Source organism: Monodon monoceros, unplaced genomic scaffold (genome assembly GCF_005190385.1).
Source record: "Monodon monoceros isolate NGI ecotype Baffin Bay Population unplaced genomic scaffold, NGI_Narwhal_1 Super_Scaffold_5, whole genome shotgun sequence".
In the NCBI taxonomy this organism is placed as follows: domain Eukaryota; kingdom Metazoa; phylum Chordata; class Mammalia; order Artiodactyla; family Monodontidae; genus Monodon; species Monodon monoceros.
Window position 1 is genome coordinate 99,535,032 of NW_021703782.1, and position 18,017 is coordinate 99,553,048.

General features: G+C 37.2%; 1 protein-coding gene across 1 annotated transcript in view; it reads right to left on the reverse strand.

Moving 5' to 3' along the window:
• Positions 1 to 18,017, reverse strand: part of MEGF9 (multiple EGF like domains 9) — an 83,398-nt gene that overhangs the window by 36,112 nt on the left and 29,269 nt on the right. The window contains exon 2 of the mRNA XM_029203989.1: positions 6,019 to 6,220. Coding sequence (XP_029059822.1) covers positions 6,019 to 6,220 — 202 coding nt within the window. The remainder of the gene's footprint in view (positions 1 to 6,018; positions 6,221 to 18,017) is intronic.

Below are 18,017 nucleotides of genomic sequence, written 5' to 3' on the forward strand. Positions count from 1 at the left end.
ACAATTCTACTTTCATTTAAAAAAAAAAAAGAACAAGAAGGTCATGACAGAAGAGAATTTGCATATGTGTTAGGAGATCATATTTCTCATCTCATGGCATAAACTTAGGAAATTCTCTTGGATTCACATGTTTTTTCTCTTCTCATCTCTCTTCCCAAATCATAACCTGTAAGGCACAACTCAGTTCCTACCTCCTCTGGGAATCCTTTCCTAATTATTCCTGCTTTTTTCCTACTCTAAACTACTCTACTTAGAAATTTAGCATATATTTATAAACTTCCTCTAATGTTCTCAATGTCTACTAAGCTAAAACTAGGATTACTCTTTCCCAAGAAGAGTTATTTATATAGCACCAACTATATAATCAGAAGAAATTCCTATAAAATATCAAGTAGTTGGCACCACAGCATCAAAGTTTCTTACAATACTCACTCACTTTGCTCAATATCTGAGATTTCGAGAGGGGCTATACCAACATAATGGATAGAAATATATACTATAGATCCAGACTGTATATGTTTCAATTCCAACTCTTATTTACTGGCTACTATATCATAAGTTAGGCAAATTACTTAACTTGCAACTCTTTTCCTGTACAAATGAGAATAATAATAATAGTGCCTTCCTGATATGGTTGCTGTGAGGATTAAATTAATCACTACCTGCAAAGGCCTTAGGATAGTGCCTAGCATGCATTCAATTCATTTTAGCTGTTATTATTCTAAAGTATGAAATGTCCAATTTTAAAAAGCATATATGGGTTTCTTTAAAATGGAAGAAAATAAGCTAAACTTTTTTTTTCTTCTACAGTGAACAATTTCTTCTTTAGCCTACCAACAGAAACGGACATCCCAACCCCTACTCATACCCAGGACTGGGTGACTTAATTCTCCTCTTTTGTGAGTCACCAATTCTATTCCTCATTTAAAAAAAAAAAAACAGGGGACTTCCCTGTTGGTGCAGTGGTTAAGAATCCACCTGCCAATGCAGGGGACACGGGTTCAAGCTCTGGTCTAGGAAGATCCCACATGCCGCGGAGTAACTAAGCCTGTGTGCCACAACTACGGAGCCTGAGCTCTAGAGACCGCGAGGCACAACTAGTGAGCCCGCATGCCACAACTACCAAAGCCCATGCGCCTAGAGCCTGTGCTCCACAACAAAGAGAAGCCACCGCAATGAGAAGCCCTTGCACTGCAACGAAGAGTAGCTCCGCTTGCTGCAACTAGAGAGAAAGCCCATGTGCAGCAACAAAAACCCAATGCAGCCAAAAATAAAAATAAATAAATAAATTTATAATAAATAAATAAAATAAAATAAAATAAAAACAGACTCAACTACTGGGGTGTTACTGAGCCGAATCTAAGTGCCAGTTACAATGTAAGTGGGTATACACACACACAATTTAATTCTCACAAAAATTCTTCATGCTACATTTATGAATCCTATTTTACAGTAGAAAACACTGAGGATCAAGATTGTACAGTTAGTAAGTGGCTAAATCAAGAATGGAATCAAAGTACTAATTTCAGATTCCACCTCCTTTCTGCTACATATCACACTACTTGCCTACAATTTCCTTTTTCCCTTAACTTACCCACATATAATTTATAGCAGAGCAGAACATAGAGGTGTTTCCTCAGAGTTCACCCATATGTTCTTGCCAAAGTACATAGTCCTGCAACTTCCCATTTCTGTTCCTCAAGTCTCATGTCAATTTAACTTCCTTTCTTGTAGTAAGAAATGCAGTGCTTACAATTTGTATGGAAACACAAAAGACCCCGAATAGCCAAAGCAATCTTGAGAATGAAAAACGGAGCTGGAGGAATCAGGTTCCCAGACCTCAGACTATACTACAAAGCTACAGTAATCAAGACAGTATGGAACTGGCACAAACACAGAAACATATATCAGTGGAACAGGATAGAAAGCCCAGAGATAAATCCATGCACATATGGCCACCTCATTTTTGATAAAGGAGGCAAGAATACACAGTGGAGAAAAGACAGCCTCTTCAGTAAGTGGTGCTGGGAAAACTGGACAGCTACATGTAAAAGAATGAAATTAGAACACTCCCTAACACCATACACAAAAATAAACTCAAAATGGATTAAAGACCTAAATATAAGGCTAGACACTATAAAACTCTTAGAGGAAAACATAGGCAGAACACTCTATGACATAAATCACAGCAAGATCCTTTTTGACCCACCTCCTAGAGAAATGGAAATAAAAATAAACAAATGGGACCTAATGAAACTTAAAAGCTTTTGCACAGCAAAGGAAAACATAAACAAGACAAAAAGACAACCCTCAGAATGGGAGAAAATATTTGCAAATGAAGTAACTGATAAAGGATTAACCTCCAAAATTTACAAGCAACTCATGCAGCTCAATATCAATAAAACAAACAACCCAATCCAAAAATGGGCAGAAGACCTAAAGAGACATTTCTCTAAAGAAGATATACAGATTGCCAACAAACACATGAAAGAATGCTCAACATCACTAATCATTAGAGAAATGCAAATCAAAACTACAATGAGATATCATCTCACACCAGTCAGAATGGCCATCATCAAAAAATCTACAAACAATAAATGCTGGAGAGGGTGTGGAGAAAAGGGAACCTTTTTGCATGTTGGTAGGAATGTAAATTGATACAGCCACTGTGGAGAACAGTGTGGAGGTTCCTTAAAAATCTAGAAATAGAACTAGCATACGACCCAGCAATCACAATACTGGGCATACACCCTGAGAAAACCGTAATTCAAAAAGAGTCATGTATCACAATGTTCACTGCAGCTCTATTTACAATAGCCAGGACATGGAAGAAACCTAAGTGTCCATCGACAGATGAATGGATAAAGAAGATGTGGCACATATATACAATGGAATATTAGCCATAAAAAGAAACAAAATTGAGCTATTTGTAGTGAGATGGATGGACTTAGAGTCTATCATACAGAGTGACAGTAAGTCAGAAAGAGAAAAACAAATACTGTATGCTAACACATATATATGGAATCTAAAAAAAAAAAAAGGTTCTGAAGAACCTAGGGGCAGGACAGGAATAACACTGATGCAGAGAATGGACTTGAGGACGCAGGGAAGCGGAAGGGTAAGCTGGGATGAAGTGAGAGAGTGGCATGGTCATATATACACTACCAAATGTAAAATAGATAGCTAGTGGGAAGCAGCCGCATAGCACAGGGAGATCAGCTCGGTGCTTTGTGACCACCTAGAGGGACGGGATAGGACGGGTGGGAGGGAGACACAAGAGGGAGGAGATATGGGGATATATGTATATGTATAGCTGATTCACTTTGTTATAAACCAGAAACTAACACACCATCGTAAAGCAATTATACTCCAATAAAGATGTTAAAAACATTTTTTAATAAAATAAAATTAAAAGTCGAAAAGAAAAAGAAAAAAAGAAATGCAGTGCTTAGAGCTGGATTCTGAGCTCCCATGCCTTCCTTCTAATGACTTTCTTTAAGTACAAGTTTTTAAATGACTTTTGTGATGCACTGCTTGCTCTGACAAATTGCCTGACATTTTGAAATAATATTATTTTTTAAATTTAATTAAATATTACTCTGTAGTAACTCATAGAAAAGAATTATGGATTTATCTCAAAATTTTAATATGCCTATCCTTGGGGCCAAAACAATCAAGAAATGAGGCTTCTGTGCTCCAATGAAACTTTATTTACAAAAACAGGCAGTGGACTGGATTTGGTTCATGGATTTGGTTTACAGACCCCTGCCCTAGACTTTCGAATGTCCAGTGCACTTTTCCACTACTTTATAGTTACTACCTACTTTCAGAATGGTGTTTTAGCCTATGTCACTTGATGACATTCACTGTCAGGGAAAAGATAAATAAAAAGTAATTTGTAAAAGACTTATGAAAACAGCAGTATACTACATAAACATTAGTATTACTTTTTTCCCTCTTCTCCAGCTTTTCAAACTCTCTCTCACTCTTCTCATTTCTTTCTCCTCTAATAAGGTAGTTTGACCTAGAAGTAAACACTTTTTTATCTTTCCAAAAGTACTCAAAGCAAATGTGTTTGCAGAATCTTATTTTAAAAGAAGTAGTGGACAGGGGACTTCCCTGGTGGTCCAGTGGTTAAGAATCCACCTTCAAATGAAGGGGACGCGGGTTCGATCCCTGGTCGGGGAACTAAGATCCCACATGCCATGGAACAACTACTGAGCCCACGTGCCACAACTAAAGAGCCTGCATGCCGCAACTACAGAGCCCATGTGCTCTGGAGCCCACACCCTGCAACTAGGGAGGAGCCCACACACCACAACGAAGAGCCCGCATGCCACAACAAATATCCTGAGTGCCGCAACTAAGACTCAGCACAGCCAAATAAATAAATATTATTTTTAAAAAAGTAGTGGACATGCCTTTAGGTACCAGAATGAACAAACTTATACAAATCTCATCTTTTAAAATGGTAAGAAATGTGGGCCTTCTGAATATAACTTGTGTCGGCATGTTTTAGGGGAGTAAAGGGAGCAATGGTAAGCAACCGTTATATTCTCAAACTCAAGTAACAAAGTGATTATCAGTTTTCTCATTATAGAAGCTATACGGCATGATGATAAGAATACTGGACTTAGTACTGGAAGACCAAATTTGGAATTCCTTTTCTGCCACTTACTATCTTTGTGATTTAATAACCTACATAAAAGGAGTTGCTATGAGGATTTAGACAGTTAACTATTTAAAAATACCAAGCATCATAAACATCGATTATTGTTGTATTCGAAATTATAAACTTCTTAAGTTCACATCTATATTTTTAATAGAAGTACAATATGATACAGTATTGTACAATACAATTTTTTGGGGGGGGCTGTGCCGCGCTGCATGTGGGATCCTAGTTCCCCAACCAGGGATCAAACCCAGGCCCCCTGCAGTGGAAGCACAGAGACTTCACCACTGGACCATCAGGGAAGTCCCTGTACTATATGATTTATAAAGCATCCAAAGTATCTACTGCTAAGTATAAAGAAACTTTTCTGCCAAGGAGCTAAAGATTATTTAAAAATACTCCCTCATCAAGCCAACAATATTCCTCTGAAATTGAAAGAAACCAGAATTAATTGAGTGAGGTGTGCTGGGTATTTTACATAGATTCTACTCATTTAACCTTCACAACAACCTTGAGAAGAAACTGAGGCGCAGAGAAGTGAAATAAGTTGCTGAAATCACAAAGCTCCTAAGTGGCAGCCGATCTTGGATCCATACCCAGGTTAGATTGATCCTAAAGCTCTGTTCTTTTCATCACATAACACTGCCTCTTCAGCTTTTTCACTTGAGGTCCACAGAAAGCTAAGTACCTCACACAAGGTCAAATGATAATTACTTTCAGTGGAGTGGAAGGCAGATCCTTAGATTACAGGGCACTGTTCTACTAGATTAAGTCACCTACAAATAATTTACTATTTTAAAGGTAATTTCCAGACAATTTCTGCTTAATCTAGTTTTGGTCCCCCAAAATGTACATACTGGTACATAGAGTGAAACCAGTCTTTTTCACACTAATTAAAGACATTAGGATATTACCAAGTTTAAGCCTTACATGTGCAAAGAAACAGCTTTAGAATTTTGAAAAGAGAAAAAATAAACCAAAGAATAAGTTTCCTGAAACTCTAATAGTATGTTAATAAACATAACAAGGACATTTTCACTGGAAATGCCTGGAAGTTATTGCTTCCAGGAAGCAGACTGCTTTCTCAATACTTTTTTTCCGTGAAATTTAGAGAAACTAGTACAAGGCAAAATTGGTTACTGAGGTGCTTTTGAAGAACTAAATCAGTAAATTAGAAGCTTTTAAATCTTGACATCAAATATAATTCACAAAATGATAAAAAATATGTGAAATATTTTGTAAATCTATGGCCCCTTTATTTAAACCAGTCTGGTCCTTGAGAGCAGAGGCCTTTTTGTGTGTGTGATAAAATAAAATTAATTTTACCTTCAACTTCTGCTGCTTACCTGTTGCAGAGTATGCTGAGGGCTCCACGTGGACTACAGTCACATGGCAGACAGAGCCTGGAAGTACGATTCAGGTACAAACCCTCCTTGCAGGTTTCACAGCGAAGACCCTGATAACCTGGCTGACACTCGCACTGCCCTGTGGTCTGGTTGCAGCGATTCACATCCAGGCTTCCGACCACAGAGCAGTTACATACATATCCTGCAAAGAAAAGAGGGAAAGAGATATCAATTAAGGTTTAATGCTTTCCTAATAAAATGAGCTCTATTTTATTTTTCTTAATAAATATTCATGACAACTTTGTAAGGATGGATAAAATTAAGTCTAGTTCAAATTCACTTTCTATCCTATTTAGTTTATTTAAATTGGGAATTATATACAGTAAAGTATATAAACTAATTATAAAACTAACATTCTCAATTTCTTTTTCAGCACTCTTTATCTTCTAGCCCTCTTACCCTATACTCCAATGTATGGGTGGGTCTGTATATTACTAGTTTTTCTGGATTAGAAATCTCCAAAGGCAGGGCCTATGCTTATCTACATGGCACTGAGAGCACATGCTGGAAATGACTACACGTTAAATAATAAATAATCCCGCTGTATAGCAGCAAAAGTGCAGACGGTTGACTGTGGTAACTTATACAGGTCAGACAAGATTGTGCTACAGCTGGAATCATGAACTAGTATGTTCTTCCCAGGAAGAAATTAACGGAGAATTGCAACTTTAAGGTGAGGAAATGACAAACAATAAATCCCAGGTGAGAACGTTTACAGGGGCATCCTGATCAGTGGGTTAAAACCAATCACAATTTGAATCTCTTTCCCAAATTAAAAGATTTAGAAAATAAACATTTTCTTTAGATATTTCAAACAGTTTTTTGAATGAAAATATTTAGAAGTAGTTGGCTTTAACTTTTTAAAAAGAAAAATCATTTCCAAGGGGCTTCCCTGGTGGCGCAGTGGTTGAGAGTCCACCTGCCGATGCAGGGGACACGGGTTCATGCCCTGGTCCGGGAAGATCCCACATGCCGCAGAGCGGCTGGGCCCGTGAGCCATGGCCACTGAGCCTGCGCGTCCGGAGCCTGTGCTCCGCAACGCGAGAGGCCACAACAGTGAGAGGCCCGCGTACCACAAAAAAAAAAAAAAAAAAGCTCAGAGAAATCTATGACAAATTATACTTCTGAATAAGTAAGGAACTATCAATATATAAAATGACATTATACATATAGATAAAAGTTTAGCTTGAAAAAAATCTTTAACATAACTTTTGATGATTTTTAAAAAGATACTGGATAAACTGCAAATCCAGAGTCTTAAAAAGAAAGCTATAAAGAAGTTTGCTTCTCTATTCTAGACAACGAAATTAACCTTCAAAATTCTTTATGTCATCACAAATAGCTTATGCACACAAGTCCAAACAAAGGATTCCACAAAGATATTCTCACTTGACCAACTCTTGGCCCACACTTCTTCAGTTCCTAACCTTTGGTGTCAGCTTATCTCTCTGCTCTTCACACCTCTTCTAATTTGTAAATATACCAAATGAATGAATATGTAAGTGATTTGTTTATTTTATGTATATTTTAAGCTTGAGTGGTGAATTAGTTACAAAACCCAGAGGAGAGTTCAGATTTCTTCAGCCCCAAACTTAGGAAAGGAATAAGCTTCCCGTCTCAATCAGGATTCTTAGTTTTACTAAGCTACATAAGCATGACATTTCTGTGACAGAGTTACATGTTTTCACATTATGTCTAGTTTCTTGGTTTGTGTGTGTGTGTGTGTGTGTGGTTTCTGTAAATAAGGAAGCCGTGTTTAGTGGTCTGTAAACCTGCCAATAACAACTTCATGGCAAGGCCTTCACTCTACCAAAAATGACCAGAATGCTAAAAATAACATTTTCTTCCAAAATCTGGCAGAATTCCAACATACATTCAATTCCTCCTGCTGGACCAATTTCATCACAAGTTAAACCAAGCAAATTGTGCTGGTGTGGGCAGAATTAGCTCAAGAAAAATGAATGGACTAAAAAACTATAATAAAGACCGAGAATTTTATTCTATTATTTCTTTACTAATGTGCTTCCATCTAAAATGTGAATCAGTGTTCCCAATGAATAACATTTTTAGTAAAACTGTTAAGAACTTTGAGATAAAAACTAAGTGTTTTTTTTTTTTTTTGCAATACGCGGGCCTCCCACTGTTGTGGCCTCTCCCGTTGCGGAGCACAGGCTCCGAACGCGCAGGCTCAGCGACCATGGCTCACGGGCCCAGCCGCTCCGCGGCATGTGGGATCTTCCCGGACCAGGGCATGAACCCCCGTCCCCTGCATCAGCAGGTGGACTCTCAACCACTGCACCACCAGGGAAGCCCAAAAAACTAAGTATTTTTTTCAATCAAGTCTTATGGATAAAACTTCAGTAGTAACCAAGTTTGTTGGTTATTTATTATTTCTATAGAACTGATTCAGCCTTTTCATTATCCCCTGAACATACTCTTTTCAGTCCCATTCTGTGCTCCTTGTAATGTTCTCTCCTCTCCACATATTTAAATCTGTCCCTTATTTCAAGAATCAGCTGAAATTTACTCCTCCATAAACTCTAATTCTATTGCCACTTGTTTGAACCCATAACAACAACTACCACCCATGACCCTCATACAACAGTAATTTAAAGATTAAGGCAGTAAAGTGAAGCAGATATGAGCACAGACAATAGAAGCAGACAGCTACAGGTTTAAATCCAGCTCCATCACTTACTAACTTTATGACCTTAGGTGAGTTAGTTAACCTCCTTGTCCCTTCCTTCTCTCATCTGTAAACAGGCATAATACAGTACCTGTAACACTCAGGCCCAACACATAAACTGGAAGCCATTTGGAGTGCCGAAATAATTACAACAATAGCTGGAAGAAAGGGATTCCAAATAAAATAATAGAAACACAATTTAGATGGCCAGATTCACAGGCCACAGCTTTGTGATGAGATCTGAAAGCCTGGGATTAGGTTTATTACCATGTCAGTTTTGGACAATGTCTGTGAAATAGAATTAGCGTCCTGACATTCAGGAATTTAAGCTGTGGGTCAGGTAGAGAAGAACAGCGTATCCTTCATATGCTGGGCTCCATACATTACCAACATGGGTGCCTACAAATACAACGATGAAAGCAAAAGGGTGTAGGACATGGTTTCAGAGAGAAAAAAAAGAGCATTTATTGATCATATGCCCTTGGTACTAATCATCCTAACGGTAGTGGGGTGAATGGCAAATATTTCAGCAAGAGAAGAGACGATCACCCTAGTGCCAGGATGAAGTGCTATCACCTGATATAGCAAGACAAAAATACACTATCACATTAACATTCCTCCCCAGATTAACCAAAGGGAAGGAAGCTGAAGTAAAGCATACCAAGTCAAGTGCCAGGGAACATATGCATCTTTTCGGTTTGGAGCTCAGAATCTGAGGCCCTATCCCAGTGTTTAACCTCAAATGAAATGATCCAAATTAAATGAATAGTATGAGCAACAGTAATAAATATAAAGGACTATGAACATGCATTAAATTGTGTCAGGATAACTCATTAGCTTGTAAGTAAACTCTCAGAGCCTTCACAGTTCTTGACATTCATACGGAACCAGATAGGAGTTAATACAGAAACAATGCAATTTTCTAGGAGACTGGCAATATGAAAAAAGAAGAAAAGACATGTCAATCGATAAAAGCAGTGGGAAGGACCTATAGCCAAAGACAAGAGATGAAGTGCTGACTTTTTAATGAGGTAGAATCTTAGACACCAGAGCGGCACAAAGGAGTCTGTGACATGACTGATGGTAAGGCACTAGTGTGTATGTTAATGGGAGTGAAACAAGATGAAGAGGACACAAAACGCTAATCACAGACAAGTCTGAATGAAATGCCAAAAGGCTCATTTGGTTGCTTATGAGTAAATATGGAATAAACTCGCCATCATTTGAGTAGCGTGTTTCCTTTCAGTGCACTATAATTCTTAGGAAAACTCTACAGAAAAATAGAGAAGAGTAACATATATATTAGCAGGGAGACATTTCTTTTTGTTTGGCTTCTGAAGAACAATGAAATACGGTGACTTGAACCCCGAAGAAGAATAAGAAACTAAAATCTGGAGCCAAATTGTTTAAAAATAGAAATATAGGGGGCTTCCCTGGTGGCGCAGTGGTTGAGAGTCCGCCTGCCGACGCAGGGGACACGGGTTCGTGCCCCGGTCCGGGAAGATCCCACATGCCGTGGAGCGGCTGGGCCTGTGAGCCATGGCCGCTGAGCCTGCGTGTCCAGAGCCTGTGCTCTGCGATGGGAGAGGCCACAGCAGTGAGAGGCCTGCGTACCGCAAAAAAACAAAAACACAGAAATATAGGGCTTCCCTGGTGGTGCAGTGGTTAAGAATCCACCTCAATGCAGGGGACACGGGTTCGAGCCCTGGTCTGGGAAGATCCCACATGCCATGGAGCAACTAAGACCATGCACCACAACTACGGAGCCCATGCTCTAGAGCCCGTGAGCCACAACTACTGGAGCCTGTGCGCCTAGAGCCTGTGCTCCGCAATAAGAGAAGCCACCGCAGTGAGAAGCCCACGCAATGCAACAGAGTAGCCCCTGCTCGCTGCAACTAGAGAAAGCCCGCACGCAGCAACAAAGACCCAACGCCGCCAAAAATAAATAAATAAAATAAATAAATTTATTAAAAATTAATTAATTAATTAAACACTGCACTTTTCAAACATCCCTTACCAAAGCCAAAAGATGAAAATTTTAGCCCTAAAGAAAAAAAAAAGTAATTTTTTTAAGAAGTCCCGTAAGTCCCCTCTTTATGCAAAAACACCTGTCCTGGTAAGAGATTATCTCCTTGAACATATTAAAGATCTTTTCCGGGCTTTTCATACACCTGGTAGGCTTCTCCCTGCATTCAACTTTTAACCAACTCGTGTCCTTAGCTCAGTAAGAAGTCCATTATATCATCTACAGAATTTTAATTATGTTTTGGTAACTGCAGCTACTTCGATGGGAGTTTTTAGAAAAATATTAATTGTAGTAATATGGCCTAATTAATGTGTCCTTTGTTTCTCTGTGCCTGTTTCTGAAGTCCTTTCTGAGTGCTGTAATTAACTATGATGTCTGAAGACTAAGGCAGTTTGATACAATAGCGTGTTAGCCTTTTGCAGATAAAAAAGAACTATAAAAGAAGTGAAAGATTTGAAAAAGACTGAATAAGAAAGTGAAAAAAATTGTGTCCTCAGTCAATTCATGATGCAAATCTCATAAAGAAATGTCCATTGATATCAGCACTGTTGCTGAACTAAAATGATTATGAAACAAGTATTGCACTTAAGCATAGATACTGAAAAAAATACTTGTAAATACAACTAACACAGAGCACTCACAGGAATCTGATTCAGGAATATAGCCTGAAATTCTATCTATAGCCTCTTGCAAAATTGTGGAAATACCTTTGCAAAACTCAATCTCTGACTCCATTCCTTCAACAATCATTTCACTCTTGCTTTTCAATATCTTCAGATATTGAAAGAATACAAAAAATATATCTATTAAGAATACCAAAAAAAAAGAAGGAAAGAAAAACTGCTTTTGGCTATTCTAAAACTTTTCATTTTTCCCCATATTCAGAAGACATAGTAAATTGTACTATAATATGGCATCTTCTGTTCAATCTCAAAGCAGCAAAAACTAGAAGATAAGTATTTAAAATATATTAAGACTCAGTATTTAATCTTATAATGAAAATTTTAAAAATTCAAGTTTAGTAAGTTTAAAATTATCTGAAAATATACACTTAAGTAAAAAATAAATACACTTTAGTATCTCCTTCAGGAAAACATAATTATTTTGTAAGGCACTATCTAGAGGTCATTTATAATTATGGAGAAATTGAGTTTCTCAGGCTTATCATTAGATGGGAATAAGCTGATTCCAGGATATAAAATATTTGGGGAGCATTATGAACAGAGGTCATATGACAAGAGTTATGGCGGCACTCATCATACTGGTACAATTGTCACCACTTCCTGCTTTGTACCCTAAAGCCAAAGAAAAAAACGCATCTTCCCAACTTCCCAAAGAATAACCTCTTATTCCTCTACTTCCTCCTTTTCCTTCTTTTCTCTCTCTCTATTAACTGTATACTAATGTTTAAAAGTATTCTCTACACACACAATGCAACCATTATAACAGCATCTACTGAATGGAAGTCAAAGAGCAAATTGCACAGTAAGAGGCAATGAATACCCACCTATTAGAATGGCTCAAGTTAAATAAACAAAACAAAAAAATGACAATATCGATTGCCGGGAAGGATGCAGAGGAAATGAAACTTTCAAAAACTATTGCTGTGAATGCAAAATAGTACAGACACTTTGGAAAATAGTTTCTTACAAATTAAATATACCTTCATCATATGACTCAGCAATTCCACTCCTAGGTATTTATCAAGGAAAATGAAAACCTATGTTCACACAAAAACTTGTATTAAAATGTTTATAGAGCTATATTCATAATCACCCAAATCTGGAAACAACCCAAGTGTCCTTCAACTAGTGAACTGGATAGGCTGTGGTACTTTCTTACAATGGAATACTACTCAGCAATGAAAAGGAAGGAAGCATTGACATGGATGCTTTGACAAGGATGTGATGGACCTCAAATGCATTATGCTAAATGAAGAAAGCCAGACTCAAAAAGGTACATATTATATGATTCCATTTACATGATATTCTGGAAAAGGCAAAACTATAAGAGCAGAGAAAAGATCAGGGGTTTTCCAGGAATTGGGGTGGGGAGGCGGGTAGGGGGAAGGGCTAACTACAAGCTCAAGGGAATTTTGAGGGAGTAATGAAATTGTTTTGTATCTTGATTGTGCATTTGTCAAAACTGATAAAACTGCGAACCAAATGAGTAAATTTTATTGGATATAAATTTTAAAATTAAAAAAAAGTTTAAAAAAAGCAATGAGGTTTTACTAGACTAGGTTCTTAAATTTTGCTAGAGGGAAGCCATGGTGTACCACAAGCAACGATTTTAGCTGGACCGTGGCACTAAAGTCAATATGGGACCCAACTAATAACTCAGTCTTTTTCAAAGCTAATGTTACCATTAAGACAGCGAGAACTAATTAACGCTTCCGCTGATTACTGCATAAGGAGCTGTGGAACATTTTAGGATTTAAAATGCTATTTAACTAAAAGAAGTAGAATTTTCCTTTTTCCTTTGGCTTCAACTAAAGTCTTGGATTGTAATTGCTCCTATGTAGAATGAGGAAGAAGAGGGAAAAAATGAAACATAAAGATGTATAGGATTTCCAACCCCTTTTCATATACAATTGCTTATTTCCCTTTGAGATTGATCATTAAAAATACTACTCTATTTAAACAAAGACCAGGAAGACAACTTTGAATCTATTCAACATAAAACTTCATCCTTTTTCACAAACCTAGGATAGCATCTACAAAAATAACATCTCTCCTGATTTTCAAGTTGAAAAGAAAAGGAAAAATAATTGTTGGAAATAGGAATACTTAATTCAAACCTCTGCCTGCACATCAAAAGAACAGAAAATTACAACAACAACAAATTATACTGTCTTGACTATAGACCTGATTTCCTAAGTATATGGGGTATTTATTTCAAAACGTAGTTTTTATTAGGCCCATACTTCATCTTTGTAGGTTTAGAGTACAGGAATCTCAGAAAGGCCTCATTCTAGGGAAAAGGAATTATCAACATAGAGTTCTTATTTTTATAAAAGGTCCTACTCTAGCATAACACTGATACTCAAATTATATTTCACATTTACGTTATGCCAGTGTAAGGTCACAAATCTTTGCAAAGCTGGGAAACAATACTAAAGTTGATGAGTTTTTGAGTTAAACCAGGCTTTGTAGAAATATGGAAAGTTTTAAAGCCACCACTTTTAAAGAAAGCTTTACCTTTTAAAATAAAAATATATCCATTAAAATTCCCAATCACAATTCACTACTGCAAAACATTTCTTCTACTTTACGGTAGACATATGAAAAAAAAAAGTGTAGCATGACATAGGTTTTGTTGAAAAATTTGTCTCATGCTTTAAGGACCATGTTGTTAGTGCTTGTCCCTGGCTCACTGCCAGTTTTCCACAATTCAAAGACAATTCATCTAATTAATGAGACAAGACAGCAAGTTCTGGGAAAGGCTGTAACAACTACCTTTTACTACAAATAGTAACAGAGATGATATTACCAGTTATTGAGCATGTGCTGTATGTATATCAAACTTCACATTAGAAACTTTACACATATGGCCTCCTTTAGTCTTCACCACAATCGTGTGAGGAAGGTTCTTTGAAGGAGGAAATTGAGTCTTAGAGAGATGAAACAAATCATACAACTAACCAGCACAGGAGAACAAACTGCAACTCAAACTAAATAACACCAAAGTACACATTTTTCACTATAAGAAGCTTCTGCTTTCACTTTGTTATAAAGCAGAAACTGACACACCATTGTAAGGCAATTATACTCTAATAAAGATGTTTAAAAAAAAAAAAAAGAAGAAGCTTCTGCCTATGAAAACGAGTAGTAAAAACACTAGACAGACCCAGCAATCCCACTACTGGGTATATAACCAGAGAAAACCCTAATTCAAAAAGACACATGCACCCCAATGTTCATTGCAGCACTATTTACAATAGCAAGGTCATGGAAGCAACCTAAATGCCCATCGACAGATGAATGCATAAAGAAGATGTGGTACATATATACAATGGAATATTACTCAGCCATAAAAAGGAACGAAATTGGGTCATTTGTAGAGACGTGGATGGATTTAGAGACTGTCATACAGAGTGAAGTAAGTCAGAAAGAGAAAAACAAATATCGTATATTAACGCATATATGTGGAACCTAGAAAAATGGTACAGATGAACCAGTTTGCAGGGCAGAAATAGAGACACAGATGTAGAGAACAAACATATGGACACCAAGGGGGGAAAGCGGCAGGGGTGGTGGGGGGTGATGAACTGGGCGATTGGGATTGACATGTATACAATGATGTGTATAAAATGGATGACTAATAAGAACCTACTGTATAAAAAAGTAAATAAAATTAAATTAAAAAAACAAAACACTAGAGAGACCCAGGACACCTGAAAACCAAAATATGCTGCTAATTAACTATCTCCGTGACCTTCAGTAAGTCTAACTGTTCTGCGTTTCAGTGTCTCAGTCTATAAAATATGGATAATTCTTGCCATCTCTCTATATGAAATACTTAGATATAAAGTAAAATAGTATGTGTATGGTTTTTATGCTAAAAACTGCAAAACACTGATGAAAGAAACCAGAAAGACCTACATAAATGGAGAGACATACCATAACAATTAGATCTACAGAGCTGATGAACCCTGATCAAAATATCAGCAGGATTTTTTGGTTGAAACTTGAATAGCCGAAGACAAATAAAGTTGAAGGAGTCTCAGTAACTGATTTCAAGACAATCTAAAGCTGCAGTAATCAAGACAATGTGTTATCGGTGAAAAAATAAACACAAAGATCAACGGAATAGAATAGAGAGCCCAAGAATAGACTTTCACAAATATCATCAACTAATTTTTGACAAAGCACAGAGGCAATTCAATGGAGAAAAATAGCTTTTTTCGGGCTTCCCTGGTGGCGCAGTGGTTAAGAATCTGCCTGCCAATGCAGGGGACAAGGGTTCGAGCCCTGTTCCGGGAAGATCCCACATGCCGTGGAGCAACTAAGCCCGTGTGCCACAACTACTGAGCCTGTGCTCTAGAGCCCACAAGCCACAACTACTGAGCCCACGTGTCACAACTACTGAAGCCCACGCACCTAGTGCCCGTGCTCCACAACAAGAGAAGCCACCGCAATGAGAAGCCCGCACACCACAACGAAGAGTAGCCCCCACTCACCACAACCAGAGAAAGCCCACACACAGCAACGAAGACCCAACGCACCCAAAAATAAAAATAAAATAAAATTTTTTTAAAAAATAGCTTTTTTCAATAAATGGGGTTGGAACAGCTGGACATCCATATGCAGAAAACTGAACCTTGAGTTAACCTCACACCCTGTAAAAAATTAAGTCAAAATAGATCATAGCCCTAAAAGTAAAATGTAAAACTATAACACCTCAAGAAGAAAACATAAGAGAAAATCTGATTGACCTTGGGTCAGGCAAAGAACTTTTAGATACACACCAAAAGCAAAACCCGTAAGAGAAAAATTTATAAATTGGACTTTATTAAAATAAAGTTAAAACTTTTGTTCTTTGGAATACTACTGAGAGGATGAAAACACAGCCACTGGCCGGAAGAATATTTGCAAATCACATTTCTGTCAAAGGACTTGTATCAAGAATATACAAAGAACTCTCAAAACTCAATAAGGAAACAATGTAATTTAAAAACGGGGAAAAGGTCGGAATAGACCCTTCAAAGATGTGTGTATGGCAAATAAGCACTTGAAAAGATGTTCAACATCTTTCATTAGGAAAATGCAAATTAAAACCATAATGACATACTACTAAATACCTAATAGATAGGCTAAATTTCAAAAAACTGGCAATACCAAGAGCTGACAAAGATGCTGAGTAACTAGAACTCTTATACGTTGCTGAGAGGAATACTTGGAAAACAAGTTTCTTATAAGGTTAAATTTACACCTCCCATATGACCCAGCAATTCCACTCATAGGGATCTACCCAAGAGAAATGAAACTTATGTTCACACATCAGTGTAAGTGAATGTTTATGGCAGTTTGCTTCATCATCACTAAAAGTTGGAAGCAACCTAAATGTCCTTCAACCAGTGAATTGTTAAATAAACTATGGTCCTTTTTATAACATATATTGATATATTTTTCACATCAGAATCTGTTTCTGATTTTGAAATTGATCTATTCTTGTGCCAGTAAAAAAAAAAAAAAAAGGTTTTAATAACTACAGCTTTATAATATGTTTCACTGCTATTCTTTACATTTTCTTTCAGTGGTTCATAGTACTTATGTTTTCATCTGAACTCTGTTTGCCACATTTCCTCCAAAAAAGATCCTACTGTAAGTTTTCCAGTAATTCTACTTATTCTAAAAGTTAATGTGTTAAGAACTGATAGCTTTACGATATTCAGTTTTCCCATCTATGAGCACTGGCATGCCTCTCCAGTTATTCAGTCTTCTTTTAAATCTCTCAGTGAAATTTCATAATTAAAAATATATTTATGTGAGTTTCACACATATCTTGGTGAGATTATTCCTAAACTTTTTATCATTAGTGGTAGTGGTAGCAGTAGTGGTTAGAACTGTGATCTTTTTTTCCATTATCTCTTCTAATTAGTTTTAGTTAGTAAAACTTATTAACTTGGATTTCTTGGGGAAAATACATAGTTATTTTGATGAAGTCTCTTATTATTTCTAATGGTTTTTCCCTTGATTCTTTTGAGTAAGGCCTCTATTTTTAAGCTACGTGGAATGAGGTCTTCCATTGAAAGTTATATTTTGCTTGGCTAAAAACAGATACAATTCTGAGTTTCCTCAACCACAATAGTTTGTTGGTAAAATAGAGCAGGCCATTTCATATAACTTCTTATCTTAATCCCTAGGTTAGCTTTATTATTAATTATAATAAAAGTAGTTACCACTTACTATTACCTACAATGTCTCAGCCTTTGTCACACATTTTACTTGTATGAACATTTACCTTCACAACAACCTTGCAGAGGTTGTTTATAAATAGGAAAACTAGAACTTAAAGAAGGTAAGTACTTGCCCAAGGCCACAGAGTTACAGTAAGTGGTTGAGACAGCATTCAGACCCAGGTTCATCTTACTCCAATGCCCTTCCTCATTCCACTTCACCACAGAGCTTTCTTCCTTGGTAAAGAAGGGGAGAAGAGAAGGGGAGAAGGGAAGGGGGGAAGGAAGGAAGGAAGGAAGGAAGGAAGGAAGGAAGGAAGGAAGGA